The sequence below is a fragment of the Mastigoproctus giganteus genome, chromosome 2 (assembly GCF_048544385.1).
Source record: "Mastigoproctus giganteus isolate SK-2022 chromosome 2, ASM4854438v1, whole genome shotgun sequence".
In the NCBI taxonomy this organism is placed as follows: Eukaryota; Metazoa; Arthropoda; class Arachnida; order Uropygi; family Thelyphonidae; genus Mastigoproctus; species Mastigoproctus giganteus.
In genome coordinates, this window is record NC_143576.1 from 192,740,309 (window position 1) to 192,758,514 (window position 18,206).

Genomic DNA, 18,206 nt, shown 5'->3' on the forward strand with positions numbered 1-18,206 from the left:
CCAGGCCTGTATACAGTACTCTAGGTGTGGCCTGACCATTGCCTTATACAAGGGAATAATCACCTCCTTATCCCTGCTAGAAAAATTCCTATATATCATTGACAATACACCATGAGCTACTCTTGCAGCCCGTCTGCACTGCTCAGAGAACCTCATATCTGCCTGCACAACCACCCCTAGGTCCCTTTCATTCTCTACCACTGTCAGTGTAGTACCACAGAGTTGATACGTTGCTCTGGGGTTGCTGTTTCCCATATGTAGTACTTTACATTTGTCAATGTTAAACTTCATTTGCCACCTCTCATCCCATCTGCCCAACCTTTCCAGATCCTGTTGCAGCAGCATAGTGTCAGTAGTGTCCTTGACAACCCTGCCAACCTTTGTTGGCAGGGTTGTCAAGGACAACCAATATGGCCTTAGTTGCTAATGCTCCTAAAAAAAAAAAATAAATAACAACAACAGAAATGAGTTTTACTGAGTTACATATGGTAAGTTTTATTTGATTTGCATATGGTAAGTTTTTTATTTGAATTGCATGGCAAGTTTTATTTGAATTGCATATAGTAAGTTTTACTGAACTACATGTGAGCTACTTTTGTAATTAAATGAATTACATTAAATTAATAGGTACTTTTTCTTTCGTGTGCTGAAAAGTTTTTGTGCTGCTGAGACTAAAAGCTTGAGAACAACTGCTATTGAGAACTGTAGCCATTTAGACTACAGTTACCCAAATAAGAAGAGAATGGTAAATAAATCTGTTTTTTTTTTTTTTTTCATTCCTCAAAACAAAACAAAAAAAACTACTTCCATTATGGATTTCTAATCATGCACTCATTTAGAGATCTAAGAAATGTAGTGCAATATATGCACTACCTGAGAAATATAATTCATGTTAAAAAACTAGATAAATTCAGTTACTAATAATTTTTTCTTTTATTTATTTGTGTATATTGAAAGGTGTTTTAAATTGTGAATTTTATTTGAAAAGAATTAAATTTGTTTGTTAGTATAATTTAAATCTAAGGAAAAATACAAGCCCATTAAATTTCAAGTTATTGTTAGTAACAAATTGGTTCAAGAAAGAAATATTATATTTAATGCTTAATAAGAACTAATTTAGATCAGTCACTTTATTACTTCTTCAACCTTTTTTTGAAAGAAAAGAAAATACTGTTATAAAGAAAAATGAATACAGACATAGGTATCCACAAGAAGATAATGAGGGAGCACAATTCTTTCTCCCCAAAATGTGAGAAAATTTGAAGAGTATTTCATGCCTGATCAGTCTGTTAACTTACCATGATGAAGCCATTCATCATTTGGGTGCAAGAAACAATTTTGCATTATAATACCATCCCTCACAAAAGGCTGCTGTATAAACTGGTAACATATTGGAATTACTGGTATGATTCTATGCTAGATCACAGGTTGGCTAAAAGATAGAATACACAGAGGACTGCCATAAATGCGCAGTCTTCAGGATGGACCTGTGTAACATGTTGTATACTTAAGGGATCCATATTGGATTTGATCTGTTCCTCTCTCTGATTTTCAATGGTATAGATGAAGGTATCCAAGGAAGCTATCAAAGTTTGCTGATGAGTTGAAGTGGAGGAGAGTCTGTTTCATATATGTTATATACTTTCATCAGTTGCATATATAGTCTGAAAGTTTAATGCTTCTAAGTGTAAGGTTAAGTGTAAGAAATTTGACACCTGTAAGTTAGGGGAGAGTTACTAAAAGTGGTTCAGGACAAAAAACACTTGGTTACGATTCAGTCAGACAAGAATTTTCCTTGCAGTATAAACAGGCAGCAAGGAAAGCACATGGTATCTTGTTCATGAGTTACAGGCCCTTAGCAAGCAGGGGTTCTAAGTTGTTCTGTTAGCAGCATAGTGTGCAGGTAAATAGATTTGAATTATGAAGTTTTGAATAAAGAGCTTCAATTTCTTGTAATTCAGAGACTGTCATTCCTCTGTACAAGATGATATTTAAATTGTATTTAGGACATATGTTCATTACCACATTAGGTGGTTTTGGGTTCTGGTTGACATATTTTTAGAGTTCCTAAAAATAAAAATAAGGTGGCAGGGCCCTGGGCCTATAGTAACTGGATCCCCCCCCCATCGTGGGTTGAGTAAATGTACCATTACACCTTCATAAATCTGGCTTTGAATGTGTTATTTAGGTCTGGAGACTGCACCTAAAAACAAATCAACAACGCTTAAATCATTGGCATCAAGTGTACCAATTTGATTCAACCCCTTCCTTCTACTGTTAACATAAATAAGTCTTTGCTGCTTTTCTTGGCATTCCTTGCCAGAGACTTCTCGTGGTCTGCCTTAGCTTGCATAACCTCCTTTGTGATTTGATTACAGACTAGTTTATATCTACCAAAGACTTGTTTTTCATTTGATGATTTATAAGCATCCTGTGTATTTTTCTTCCCTACCACAAGTCTTCATGAGTTCATCTGACATCCATTTAGGTCTAAGTCTGGAACAGTATTTCTTAGTCGGTATGAAAAGCCTAATAGCTTCTATGATTTCTTCCCTGAACGTTTCCTATTAAAATTTGCTGTTGGTAATATCATCAGATGATCCCACTGTATAGAATTTAAAAACTGTCTGAGACCAATGTAGTCACCCTTCCCTTTACCCTTAACAGTACTTATGCCTTTAAGTAAATCCCACACTGTGATCACTGCCACGCAGTGGCTCTTTTACCTATAGATTCTTAATTCATGAAGAATTGCTGCTTATAATCAGATCAAGAGTATTGCTTCCTTTTGTTGCTACATTAATATGCTGCTGTAGAAACAATCTTCCAATAAATCCACAAAAGTCTTGCTAGTGTGTGAATGGCCAACCCACAAGTTCCAGTCAATATCTGGAAGGTCAAAGTCCCCAATTATAAGACATACTGATTTATTTTTCTATATAGTTGTTTATTATACTCATCACAGTCATTAGGCCTATTACATGCTCTTACTCACATTTTTGTTTTCCTAATGCTTATGTCACACCAAACTGACTCGACATTGCACTGGCCACCAGTGTCAACTGGATGCACTGCCTTAGATTTAATATGCTTCTTAACTAAGAGCATAAACTCATTCACTCCTGCTCAGTCTTTTCTTTCTGTACACATTGTACTCATATTCAAATTCTGCATCCCTATGTCTGTATGACACTGTGTCTTTGATATCCCCACAATATCTGCATTTGATGACTTAATCAGTATTTCAAATTTATATACTGATTTATATACTGTGCTCCTGGCTTTAGTGTATGCAACTGTTCTTATTCTTAGCTACCCTAATACAAATCTGTAACCAAGTGGTCAGGAGCGGGAGTGCAGTTGCACATGCTCTTTGAGCAGACCGGGGTTCATGTTCCTGACTACTAAATTCAGTCAATCTGCCAACTCGCACTGGGCTAGCGTGGCAGATTATGGTCCATTTTCCTCAACATGAATTGTTGAGGAGGCTTCCATCCTCCAGTGGATTGATAATGGCTACAGTTTATCTTTAACCTATCCATTTACTTGTTCCATAACCCACAGCAGGGCTTGCAATCCCTGACACCTTGCTTTCCATGCTGCTGCATGTTCAAATAGAAGTAGTGCAAGAATCACTTTCACTTCTGCCTGAGGCTATTGTTAATCTCCTAGTATGTAAGGAAGGCCCATGGTGTCCTATCGATGATCTATCGAACTTTTGCAAGTAGAGATAGGGACGTGATAATCCCATTATATAACGCTTATGTTAGACCACACTTGGAATACTGTGTTCAAGTATGGAGACCACACCTAAAGAAAGACATCGAGCTTCTTGAAAGGGTGCAAAGAAGGGTAACTTGCCTGGTGAGATCGGCAAAAGGGCGTCCTTATGAAGAAAGACTTCGAATATGTGGGTTGCAGAGTTTGGAAACTTAGACACCTTAGAGGAGATTTGATTGAGGTGTTTAAGGCTCTGAGAGGCATCAGTAAAATGAATGAGGACAAAATTTTCAAGATTATAAATGATGCTAGAACTAGGGGACATAAATTCAAGTTACGGGGGGAAATGTTTAGATTGGACTGTAGGAAGTTTTATTTTAGCCAGCGAGTTATAAATTACTGGAATAAGTTGTCTTCATGGGTGGTAGAGGCCGACAGTTTGGGCAAATTCAAAGGTCATCTGGATAGTACTTTCGGGTAAGGGAAGCGCATAGGATGATAGGTTTAATTTCCTTTTTTTTTTTTTTTTTTATTTATTATTATTTAGTTATTTATTTTATTTTATTTTTTATTTTTTTTTGTTTTTATCATTGCTTTGTTCGGATTTTTTTTTTTTTTTTTTTGGCTGGTGCAGCATAAGCCATAGGCTTTCTTGCACCATGCGGCCATTACTAATACTAATGTGTACCCCCAAGCTAGCAGTTTTCCGAACCCCTTAATTGTGCCTTGATAGCATCAACAAATATTTTTGCACCCTTTCTATTTAAGTGTATTCCATCTGTGTAGAAGCAGTCTCTCCTATTAACAAGCACATACCACACTGAGAAAAATTCTACCCCACGATCTTTGCACAGTGTCTCCAGGGCCGAATTGATTGACAAGGGTCTCAACATGTACTCCCTCCTATTGTGTCTGGGCAGAATTGTAGACACTTGTTTTCAACATTGCCCTGTACTTGTTAATTAAGTTATCTTCTCTGGTACAAAAAAATCAACAGTGCTTGAACAGAATCATCCACATTGTCACATCAGAGTCAAAAGTGAACTCTTGTGATATGAAAACACACTACCTTCCCCCAACAAAGAAAAAAGTAAATAAATGATTCAAAACAATACTATTAACAAAATAAAATTATAGCAGCAGTCTTCTGATATGCACAAGGGATGCTGTTGGTGGACTTTGTCCCATGGAGTGAGACAATCTGTACAACCCAAACTGTTCATTGGAAGAGACGGGAAAATAAAAACAGATTTATTTGTTTTTCACTTATTGGAAATGCAGCAATGATTTTTTACTTCTTTGAAGCAGGCATCTATGTTGTAGGCCTTTTAATGAGAGTTATGTTAGTTACATCCTTTTTTAAAGTACTTTATAGGAAAATATAATGTAAATTTAAATTTGCTAGTTCAGCTGATTTCCTTACATCTGTTCAGTTGACAGTTTCTTTCAAGAAAATTATATGAATAAAAGAAAGTCAGCTCTATGTACCTAATCATGCATTAGCCTATTTTATTTGAAAAGGTTGGGGGAGGGGATCCCAAAAATCTGGTTAAAGGTTTGCATGCTGCCACAGATTTCAGTAGAATTTGTTAAAATTCTGTGTATACATGGAATGAATCTTAGCATTTTAGAAATCCAGGTGGATGGTTTGATTGGCATAGTAATATTCTCAGTTCTCCTCTTAGGCTGTCTTTAAAAGAACCAACTATAGAGGGTCACACTGCAAAAAATAAAAAAATAAATAAATAATAAAATACAATAAATCTTTTTATACTCTAATACAGACTCTCTAGGGACTGGAGGTAGTGTACATCTTCTTTATAACTGGTTATGGCGGTCACTAAACTAGTGAACCATAGTTAACCTCACTTTTTTTGCAACAGCAACTGGATTTGATAACATTATGCATATTGGTGACTATACACATTAGTTGGGACCACAGCCAGCTCTTACTATGCAATTATTTCATTATCATTATATTTTGTAGATATTATCCTTTTTTATTATAAAATTAAAATATTATTCTTACCAAATTATAAACTTAATGCACATAAAAAGTTCCAGGAATGATTCTTTTTTTCATTTAAAAATGAGTGAATGCATGTTAAGTATGTTTTCTGTTCATTATCTAGACAATGCTGCATTCAGTAGGTGGCAGATGTTTGCGGCAGCTACATCTGTTTTATCAGACATTTTTAATTTTCTTGATAATAGCATCTTTGCACTTTGGAATTGCATAGGAGATTTCCCTAAACATGAGTTCTGATAGTCCTCAAGGCTAGAAATCTTCTATAGTAATGTTGTGTGAAGCAGGATCGAGTTGTTTTCTATTGGAAAGTACCAGGAAATGATTCTTCTAAAAGTGGCCTTCAGCTCTTTTGCAACTTATGGTTCTGCACAATTTTATATAAAGATTGTGGCATGCAATGTCAACCCTACCTGATTGAGATTGATGTGTGGTGTTAATATTACAGGCATCCCCCGTATAACATGGTACTTCTACAACACAGTTTCACTCTAACACGATTGATAATTTACGGCGACCCTCACACAATACGGTACTTATATAACACGGTTTTGCTCTAAAACAGTTAGATAATTTTGCTAAACTTTATAACACGGTATTTTTGAGCTTTTGTGTGGGAAAAACCCTGCTATTATGTTGGATGTAATTTTTCAACATTTCCACTCTTTTTGAATCTCCACTGTTGACTCGCTAGTCAAAAAAAAAAAAAATTATTGAGAAATCCCTGTACAGTCAGTCCTCATATAGCACGATAGTTGTGTTCTTAGAAACCCTCGTGCAATATAAACAACAGGCCCTATGGGAAAAATAGGGTTAGGTGCCGACCACCCAAGATTGAACACACATTTGTAACCAAAACATTACCAAACACAATAAATAATCGTAATAAAATACATTACATATTTTATTACGACTATTACATAATAAAATATTGCTAATGCTTTTGCTTCTATCGTAAGCAAACTTGTTTTTTGTTTGATTTTCTATCCAAACAGATGACAGCCGTTCCATCTCTTCCAATTCTTTGTGTCTTAATCTAATGGATTTTAATTACACTTTGAGTTGTTCCTGCTATGAAAGTTGTTTTTATTTTCTCTGTATTCTTTGTAATTCTCGGCGTTGCCTCATTTAGGCTTGTAGCACGTGCAATATGACATGGTCTTCCATTTCGCTCAAAGCGTTTCACAATTTCATATTTTTTCTCATCGAGAGAAGTGGATTGGCCATAAGCAAGCTTACCAGGGAAACCCCGGAGGCCGGTGTGATTTTGGCCATAAACCATAGTATGAGGCCACTATAAATTTTCCCAGGTAAGAATTTTTGAGCCAGTCTACCTCTGTTTATTGATATTGCTTTTCTTTTTCTCTCTGAATCTGTAGTGTCTTCACCAGGACGCTTCCTTTTCACACCTTTTAAGTATTTGTAGGGAATAAAGCACAATTACAAAATGAGAAGGCACGCTTGATACACATAAACAAGCTGCGGGCGTGTAGCAACTGAATAAACAACACCGTAAAGGCAGAGATTAACACCTCACATTTTACTAAAGCACGTTTCTAGGGGTTACTACCATAAAACAATAAAAACAATTTCCAGTTGCATTTCTGCTAGTGGAATCTGTTATAAACTGGTAGAAAACTCGATCTAATTGCATTTGCGATTATACCAATAGCTGGAATTGCGTTGGTTTTTACGTTATTATGGTGAAATGTGTTTCCCCTTCACTGATATAAAACACAAATACATTTTCAGAATCTTCTCTTCATTCCTATTGTGCTGCGTTCGACTGCCATTTCTTGTAAACACAAAGGCGAATCGTGCATAAGCGAATTCGGTTCGTGTTATATAAGATATCGTTCCCCTATTTATAAATCGTGTATGATCGAATTCGTGTAATGTAAACACGTGTTATACGAGGACTGACTGACTTTATTTTGTTGGGAAATCCCCATGTTACGTTCTGTACCATTGAACTTGTGGAAAAATTTAGATTTTCAAGTTTTATTACTATTGGTATCGCATCAGGCCATCCAAAAGATTTAAGTCATCCAAATGTTGAAGTTATGTTCCTAACACCACAACTGTACTAGGTTAATACAACTTCTTTATTCAGCCATTAGATCAAGGCATTATATCCACCTTTAAGACTCATTACAATGGATTTTGGAAAAAATTGATTCTGTTGAAGTAATGGAGGCATGGAAATATTCTCATTTGTGGGCTGTATAGAATCATAGCTTTATCGCTGAAAGAAGTAAAATTTTCAACAGATGCGTGTTGGAAAAACATATGACCAGAGTCAGTTCATTCAGGAAATATGATCAAATTGGCAGAAAACAGAATCGGTGCAATAGTAGAATTTGCTATGTTTTGATAATATGACTACTGAAGCCCTCGTGAGTAGAAAAGACAGAGTGAGAAAGACCTGAGTTCAAATCCCATCAATGACGAGGAAATTTATGGGTCTTTTTCACAACGTGGCTGAGTTTATTGGATTCAGGCGAGGGTAGATGGTTTTTCCTCCTGGAAACTTGTGTTTTTCATCCAGCAAAACAGAAAATTATACACAAAGTAACATAGCCTTAGTCACCGATGCTCCCAAAAAAATAAAAAAAGATATGATTACTGAAGACGTTCAAGAATTACTAGTAGAAAAAGAGGCTGGCGAAGGGGATTTGGTGGAAATGACATCGGAGGTAAAACCAAATCAATTCAGCGGATGATAGCACAGATGAAAATTCTAAACTTCCAAATTTTACACTAAAAAGCATACGGGAAGGCATAAAGTTAGCTGAGCAATTAGAATCTTATTTTTTGAATACAGATTCTTGAATGAAAGGAGTCCAAAGTTCAAAAGGGAGCTTCAAAAATGCTTAGGTTCCATACGATGAAATTCACAAAAATTTACAAGCAAAAGCAAACAAACCCAGATTACTAATTTTTTAAAGAGAGCAGAAGATACACTAAATCTAGAATGGTGTATTTTTGTTAATTTTATTAACATTTTGTTAACGAAATAGTGTATTTTTGTTAGCTTTTGGAATGCAGCCCCCCTTTTTGTACTTTTTCTTAGTCCTGTTTAACACGGTTTTGCACAACACGATATTTTATAAGAACCTAACTACCATGTTATATGAGGGTTACCCGTATATCAAAGCAATCAGTATATGAAACTGCTCAACTATCACAGTCTGTCATTTACCTGTCGGTGTTCTCTCTTGAAAGAAGAATAGTTGAGTGTTGAGGTCCACTGCAAAAGCACTTATATGCACACAATGACTAGCATATTGCAGTAATTTTTTCATGTGAGTTATTTCTCCTCAGATGCCTGAAATGTTTTTTCTGACTATTAGGATATTGCTGGAGCATGAAAAGAACATCTTTTTCTGGATCTATATGCTTTTGTAGTCTGGATATACTAGAATTTGTACAGCAGAGGTTGCATCCCCCTTGGGGATCTTGAAGAATGTCTCTTGCAGTTACAGTATACCATAATAAACTAAAAAAAAAAGTAATTTTTATGACCAATGAATGTGGATCAGGAAACGGCTACTAATTTTGGCTTTATTTGATATGACATGAGCTGTAGGAGGGTTAAGTCAAATTGTAGGTAGAACACATCTCCACAATTATGCATAGCATTTTCCATGCTATTGAAGTGAGCAAATCCAAGCTTGAGAGCCTGGGTATTGGCACAACATTTTTTTTTTTTTTTGCATCTGTAGTTTTGGATCCTAGCAACTGCAGGCTTTAGTATTTGATGTCCTCGGCTGCAGTTGGTGAAACCTACTGTATGGTTATAGTTGTTTTTGCACCATAAAAAAAAACCAAAAACCAAATAGTAGCCAAGGATCCCCCCCCTTTCCAGGAGCTGGTCTCTGGGTGCAGACCATGAATTCCATACAAACTGTGATACCCTGCATCCAGGGACTAGCTCTCAGGGACAGCAAAATGAATATCAGTGGGACCTTTTCACATAGTGGAGTGGTGTTAAAATAAATATAGCATACTTGGAATCTTTTTAGGTAGGGGAGAGGAGTAGATTTTATTGTATTCATTTTGAATTTTAAATTTGTATATATAAATTTGTGTATAATAAATTTGTATATCATTTATATAATTTCTGATTTGATTATTTCTTCATGTAAATCAAGTTCAGTGCGTATATAGCCTGATCTTGATTTGTATGAAGCATGAGAGTTAGGTGATAGCAGAACCCCTGGTAGAGGAACCTATTACCTTCTACCAGTACAAGCTTGTGAAAAGTCTTGTGCCTTTCACAAGCTTACAACTAACTGTTGTCAAGATATTCAACCTTGAAGTGTGGGCAGGAGCAGCAGTGCGTACCACACACTTTTTGATTAGACCGGGGTTTGAGCCCGTGACCACCAAATACCGAGGATGCGGAAAGGTCAGGGAATGACTACCACATATTCCCGGAGCAATATGGCCTTAGTTGCTAATGCTCCTAAAAACCAAATAAACAAACATCAACCTTGAAGTGAACAAATTTTTTTACCACTGCCCTGCAAAAGGCAAGTAATAGAAAGTGAGTGTACAGTGTAAGAAAATGTGACAAATAAAAAAAATATATATAACTGAAACATGTTTATAATTATTTAAAACAGTAAATTAAAATAAATTAAAATTATAATGAATAAACATAACTAATACTGTTGGAGGCAGGTTAAAGAGGTGTAATTTTGCTTTTCATGCATCTAGTGTTTCCTCACTTCTTATTAAAGGAAGAAGTTAAATTTTTTCCTGAAAAAATTTACTATAGCTGTAAAGAAAAAAAGAAGTGAATATTTTTTTTTTCTTAATATTTTGATAAAGATTTGTCCTTTTTTATTTATAGTTTTTTATATATAGTTATACAGGTTTTTGATCAATTTAGAAAAGCAAAGAGTTATTTTATTAAGATATTCTTAGTATTCTGCAAAATCTGTTAACCCGTTATAATGCTTTAAATTTCAATCTTCTCATTACTTTATATTTTAATATTTCTACTGAATTATTTCATAAAATATGTATCTCATTTTTCCTTTCTTCAAATTACTATAATCAATATTATCAAGATGCTGATGTTCATTTTTAGGTTAAAACCATAGTTATATTTTTAATACATGGACTATCTTGCCTGGGGGCAACCCAAGATGTTTTGCCATGCCAGACTAGGTGCTGGTTGAGGCCTCTAGAATTCAGTTTTTATGTACTTATGAAAGGATGAAATTTTCTACTACAATATTGTTTTCATTTTCAGAACTGAAGACCTTTTGGGCCTTCATTGTTCAAGTTCTCTGCCCTCAGGCAGGTTCAGCTCTCCATTAATGCCATGCTTCTCTATCTTGTGCTTACCTTTTAATTCCTGCATAATTTCCTCTTCCTATCCAATCCATCATTCCAATTCTCCTTATTCCAACAACTCTCTTCCCACACAACTTTCCCTAAATCACTTTCTTCAACATGCTTTCTCTTCTCAATACATGTTGTATAAAGTTCTTTTCGTCTTAGTTCTTTTACTAACATTCTCTCTTCTTCTCCAGACTTTTTCCATTTTTTGTCATGCTTCCCAAGTAACTATATCTGTCCGCCTGTTTCCATCTAATGTTACATTGGTTCTTCTTCCTTGGCTACTTTGATATTAATATCTTGGTTTTCTTGCTGTTAATCTTCATATTGTACTCCTTGACATTGCTGTTCAGGATATTGAAGGAGCTCTGTGATTCTTCCTCATTTTATTGTCTTTATCTTCCCCCTCCTACTTTCACACCTCCTTTCTGCTCTTCTTTGTACTCTTTCATCAATGCTTCTGCATATATTGGGTGGTTATAAAATAAGTTTCCCTATTCAGGAGACCCTAGTGTTGAAACGGTTAGAGTTCTGAAAATCGGTTAGTATGTCATTTAGGGTATGGGGAAGCAATTTGTAGAAGGAAAAAAATAGTTCAAATTTTCACTCCCAGGGGAAAATGTCACTGCACATATGTAAAAGTTATCATTTACTTCAAGGCAAGCTACTTAATGCAAATGATATCCTGTTAGATAAAAGCAGAAAGGCCAGCGCCACCATCTATAACCATTATGGCTCTTACAAAAAAAGGAACATGCTCTTTTAGTTAAAACTGTTCTACCAGAATAATAGTAATGCTTATGCAGCACTACGTGAATATCGGAAACTTAAAGGTTTGCCTAAAGGTTTGCAGTGGGGCTTTGAAAACTTATAAATAAATTTGGAGCAACTGACTGGGGAGTTAGGTGTAATTCCAGGCAGGGGATGACCACGTATTGGAATGGAGGTAGTGGATGAAGTGGCGGTTGCAATGGCCTCCAGGTCAGAATGCGAAACACTACCAGTCAGTAGTGCCAGAGGTGTGTCAAGAGACTTGAACCTTTCTTGGTTTACTGTACGTAAATTGCTTTGAATAATTTTACGCTGGTTCCCATACAAAATTCATGTAGTGCAAGAACTAAATTCTTGTGATCAGCAACAACAAATAGCCTTTGCTCTACGATTTCTGGCTCGTATGGAACTTGACGATACATGGGCTTGAATGATCTTGTGGTCTGATGAGGCACATTTCACTCTTCATGGGGCTGTAAATGCAGAAAACTGCCAAATATGGGAAACTTCTCATCCATCTGCTGTGCATGAAAGACCGCTACAAAGTCCATACGTTACAGTACAGTGTGGATTCACAGCAGAGTTTATAATTAGACCATTTTTCTTTGAAGAGTCTACACATCATTGCCCCGCAAGGTGTACGGTAACTAGTGCATGGTACTGTGCTCTTCTAAGAGATCACATTATTCCCACTCCACAGTGGTCATGCAAGATAGTGCCCCTCCCCATGTTTTTCGACAAGTGAAGGAACTGCTCCTTCAACATTCAGAAATGATCGCATTATTTCTAGAGACACTCTGCAGTTCTGGCCAGCCCGATCAGCAGATATCAATCCTTGTGCTTTCTGGCTATGGGGATACCTGAAAGACAGTTTACCTTGGTGGCATACAGATGCTTGTTGATTTGAAAGCAAGCATTAAACAGCATGTAGCCAACATCCCCAATGAGATACTGTGTGAAACTGTCACATGCAGTCCTCAGTTTTCAGAATGTCATCTCAAGGGAAGGAAAGCACATAGAACAATATCTTTAGATTTCTAAGTTCTGATATTAAAATCTAATCCTAAGTTAAGTATTCCATCTCATGTTTACAGTTCCAATTTCTCTCCTGGTGGTGGAAATTTGAACTGATTTTTTTTCTTCTACAAATCGCTTCCCTATACCCTAAATGACATACCCACTGATTTGCACAGCACTATCTCTAACAATTTTGACACTAGGATCTCCTAATCTTATTTTATAACCACCCAGTATATTAAATAGTAAAGAGGACACGAAACATCCTTGCCTTACACCTCTACCAATGTCTGATTCCTCGCCATCAATCCAAACCACAGCTGCCTGTCCCATGTGAAGTTCCCAAATAAGTCTTTTAACTCTTTTTATCTAGGCCAATCTTTCCTAGAACTTCCATCAGCTTAACCCAGTTCACTCTGTAAAAAGCCTTTTCGAGATAAACAAAACAAATTGCCAGATCTTTTCCTATTTCCACGTTTCTTTCTGCTAGTGTTCTTCATTGTCTAATAAGTTTCATAATTATGTACACTTACATTTTTTTTTTCTTTTTTTTTTTTCATCCTTGCTGCTTTTTTAAGTAATGTGCCTTTAAATATGTTTGGGTCACTTCTTTCTTGTGTTAGCTTCACACACACAATTATAGTTATTGCACACCATGCTTCTGTTAGCTAATTTGCATCATACTATTAATATTTTTACTATTACACTTTTTTTCAAATTTTTTTTCTAATTTTATCAAGTTTTCAGTGCTAAGTAGCTGCAATGTATGATATTTCTATTGCAGTGTTCCCTAAAATATGCAAGTTGTTTTATTTCTTGTTAAAAAATTAATAATAATCATTATCAGCACATTGATAATCAGAATTGTTTTTAAAATGATATTTGCATTTGTGGTTGAAAATTATATTTATATAAATAATATTATTTCTATTTTTTTCCCCCCAAACATAGGTAGTATGCTTTTCCTCTAGTCTTCAGGTATGGTTCCATTCTCCCATGACTTTAAACAGATTATTGGTAACTATGATATTGTGATTTCACATGTAATATGATATTCTGATCCTCTATTCATTTCATTTGCTTCAGTCTAGCAATGCTTACTTTTATTTTAATAAAACAATTATATGATTACTATTGGCCTTTAAAAAAAAATGCCTACTGTTTGAATATTAAACTTCTTACAGATACAGATTTGTAAGCAAACATGATTTTATATTATAATTTAAAAATGAAATGCACTAATATCTAAAAGTATCTGTTTTAAACTATTATATTACAAAGAAATTTATGTTCAGTGCCCTGAAACCTCTTCCAAGTCTTGTATTTAACAGCATATTTTGCTGACCTGTGAGCTAATAATTCATCACTGTTTTTCTCAAGCAGACAGACTGGATAGTGAAGTATATCTTGTGCTTGTCACCTTGGAACGTGTTGGATTCACTTTTAAAACTGAATAACTGGCCGTACACAAGCAGTTTATGATGTTTATAAACACTATAGTATTATCTGAAGATCTGGACTGCAGTTCTGAAAACAGTACTTCTGCCACTCCCATAAACAAATGAGAAGAGCTGTAAGAATTAACTGCCATGGTTATAACTGTGAAAAACTGCAGCTTAATCCTTGGATTTGATCTGGCACATGGACTTCAGAAAACTGAAAGGTCAAGTGCAAGTTTATGCAATCAGCACACTTATATATGACAGTTGTGTGATATTTGAATGTGAGTGATAACAATAATAAACATGCACTTGCTTTGTGCAATGTAATGAATTATAAACATCAAAAAATAACAAAAAAAAAAATTTAGGGAGGAGGGTTGTGAAGTTGGTTTGATTGAAAATGGAGCTCCGTATTTAAAAGGGTTATTACATTTACGATACAATTTCAGGACTTGAACTCAAAATTACAGACAAAAAAAACCAAAAAAACTTTATGCTTTAAATAGACTGGGATCATGTATTAAGATTTAATATCCTTAATCAAAGCATGTATATAATTTATTAAATAACGTTTATTACTGTGGTCAATATTTATGAATTAATAATGCATAAATAATATTAAATTAAGCTAGTGAATGTTACCAAAGTGTGCTTAAACAACACCAATGTGGCACATGTTTTTCTTCTGGTGTGAACCAGACTGACTTTTATTAAAATAGAATGAAATAATAAACATAAATGTATACATTGAGATGCCTTAAAATAAAATTTGCTTTATACCCTGTATGGCTGCCATACTAGAGGAATTCACAACTTCATTGTAACTGTTTTATTATAGTACAGTGGACCCCCCCACTTTACGATATATTAATTCATTCCAGAGACATTGTATCGTGAAAATATCGTAATGTGAACCCAATAACACTGTTTTTTGATAATTCATTCCAAGTCCTCGGAAGTTGAAATTTTTGCTATATAACTAAGCTATTTATCTCTGTAAAAGGTGATATTTATAACAGAAACTGTATTAGTTTTATATAGAATACTGAATACCGTATTTTCCAGTGTGTACCCCATACTTTTTATCTAAAAATAACTCGCCCTAAAATTGTGGTGTGTCTTATACACTGGAATAAACAGTAGAGCATGATACAAATTAAAAAAAAAAAAAAAAAAAAAGATGCTGATGGTGCCACACATTTTTACTTATTCCCCCTTCCCCCAAAATGTTGTTTAAAATGATAATTGATAATTATAAACATTAAAAAACAAAAATCGTAATTTTCATTTAACTTACATTGGAAAAGCTGTGTCAATGGTGGTGTGGAGTTGGAAAAGAATTTTTACCATCAAGATATCACGACAATCTTCAGGATCTGGTGTTCTTTCTGATCGCTGCCTCTTGCTGCTTATGGTATAAAAACTGTCCAAAGTGGTTTGCTTTTGGCGCTTTCTCTGAAGGTTCTTGAAATAACACCTAATCTTCAAATTTGTAGGTCATCAATTCAGTGGTTTCAGTATCTGGGTTTTTTCTTTCTGTCCTCTTCACAATATCCCACGCATGTCCTTAATTTCTTGAGTTGTTGCTACACAGTCATCCTCCTCATGTTCCTCATCTCCACTGTCATGCTCACCCATCTGCTCTAATTCCTGGAGCTCCTCTGTTGTCAATTCCCTTCCGTTTATGGGTCTTTTTCATCACTATGGGACTTTTTCCTCCATATCCACCGCATCAATCTCTAGAGCCAAGGACTCACCAAGAGTGATAATTTCCTGCTCTAGAACACCTTCAGCTTCAAATCCTTCAAAATCATGGATGACTGAAGGCCATAAGTTCTTCCAGGCTGCATTGAGGCACCAAGGCCGACCGGGCTAGCTGAGTGGGTAAAGTACCTGCCTGGCAACCCAAAGGTCGCGGGTTCGATTCCCGCCTCGGGCTTGGATCAAAGTACTGCAAAAACCTTGGGAGGTGCAATATGGCCACAGAAGCCGATGCGCCAACAACTACCAAATCAATCAAAAAAAATCGAGGCACCAAGCTGAAATTTCATTCCCAGAACTGACAATCATTTGTAGTATAAGATGTTAAACCTGGTCTTCCGGAATTCCTTTAAGGTGATGGCTCTGTCTCCTGAAGTTTCTTCAAAGCACTTCGCAGGCATCTTCTTTGTGTGTAAATTTTTTTTAAAGTTGGCAATCACTTGCAGATCCATTGGCTGAAGCAGAGGGGTAGTATTGGGTGGGAGAAATTTGACAGTAATGAAATTAAATTGCTCCTCCAGAGATCGGGCAAGTTGGAGATAATGACCTGGAGCATTATCCAAAAATTAACAGTGCCTTTAAAGGAAATTTGTTTTTTTCTAAGTAACCTTTGACTGAAGGACAAAACACTTCAAATACCCATTCATTGAAGAGGTGTCTTGTCACCCAGGTCTTCTTGTTACACTGCCAAAAGACACCAAACCTGCTTTTGATGACCTTTTGCTGTTTAAACACTCTGGGAGTTTCTGAGTGGTAAACCAACATTGGCTTAAGTTTAAAATCACCACAGGCATTGAACCCTAATAGCAGAGAAAGCCTATCCTCCATAGGCTTACGACCAGGCAACGAGACCTCTTCTTTTGTGATGTACGTTCGCCTAAGCATCCTTTTCCAAAAGAGGCCCGTTTCATCTGTATTAAAGACTTGTTGAGGAAGGTAACCCTCCTCAACGAGCTCTTGAAACTCCACCTTAAAGTTTTCAGCTGCTTCCTGATCAGCACTGCAAGCCTTTCCATGTCTTATGACACTTTTAATATCGGACCTTTTTCCAAAATGGTTGAACCAACCTCTGCTGGCTTTAAAGTTCGCATATCACTAGCTGAAGGTGTCTTAGTCTTTAAGTCCTCAAAAATCTGCTTTGCACATTCACAAATGTATTGTCCAGGAACTGTATCACCCTTCATTTGTTTTTCTTTTATCCACCGCAACAGAAGCCTTTCAATTTCAACAATCAGTTCTCTGCCTTTTTGGACTGTTAGATCACATAACTTCTTTAAGGTTTTCTTTTTGTTTCACTATGGTAGAAATGGTTGACTGTGAAAAACCATATTCGCACACCACTGAACTAATTTTAACATTGTCATGTTTTTTCACTATTTCTTGTTTAATTTTAATTGAAATTTTCTTCTTACTTCGCTCTTTAGGGGCCATATTATGCAATGTTGTATGTTCAAGAATTCAATACAGTAAATTTATGGAAAGTAAGCACAAAAAAATTACTTGAACTAAAGGATACGAAAACAAAACACATGCCCAACATGTTTACAAATGCTCCTATTGACTGAGACAAAGGACCACGTGTTCCTGTCGGAGACAAATCGTAAGCCATTGTAGAGCGAAGTAATACTCAAGTTAAGTGTTAAAACTCCCTCTAAAACTCACTCAAGTCAAATCAAGAAATAACACTCAAGTCAAGTGGACCCAATTTTGGCAAAGTCCAGACTGTCTGTGAAAGCCAAATCCTCTGCTTGCATCTTCATGATGGTGGGACTGTTAGTAATCCTGGGTATAACCTCCATGCACAAGCACACGGTGGTGACCACCTAGGTGTGAACCAACGTAAGCAGTGGTCGAGGTGTGGTGTCTACACCACGTGGAGTAATGCCGCCCCTCTGTGTTACCAGGCAGTACTAGGTGGTAGATGACACTCGTCAACCAGTGCAATACCACCACTTTGCTTTATTGGAGGCTTGAAGTGGTGGAACCTATGTTTAGTCTCCAGAGCTAAGTTCTGGTCAACCCTTCCCCATCTCTTCCATCATGCAGTATGATTGATGACTTTTGAGGTTATTATGAACACCGTGGCGAGATCCAATCTTCCTTACATTTCGAGGGTA

At 36.0% G+C, this 18,206-nt stretch overlaps 1 protein-coding gene across 1 annotated transcript in view; it reads left to right on the plus strand.

Annotated features, from left to right (window-relative positions):
* The window catches only part of LOC150089868 (F-box/LRR-repeat protein 20), a 168,365-nt gene that overhangs the window by 11,917 nt on the left and 138,242 nt on the right, over positions 1–18,206 (plus strand). Inside the window, exons 2-3 of the mRNA XM_090389682.1 lie at positions 628–745; positions 13,838–13,903. Of these exons, the coding sequence (XP_090245808.1) occupies positions 743–745; positions 13,838–13,903 (69 nt within the window). The 5' untranslated portion in view covers positions 628–742. The remainder of the gene's footprint in view (positions 1–627; positions 746–13,837; positions 13,904–18,206) is intronic.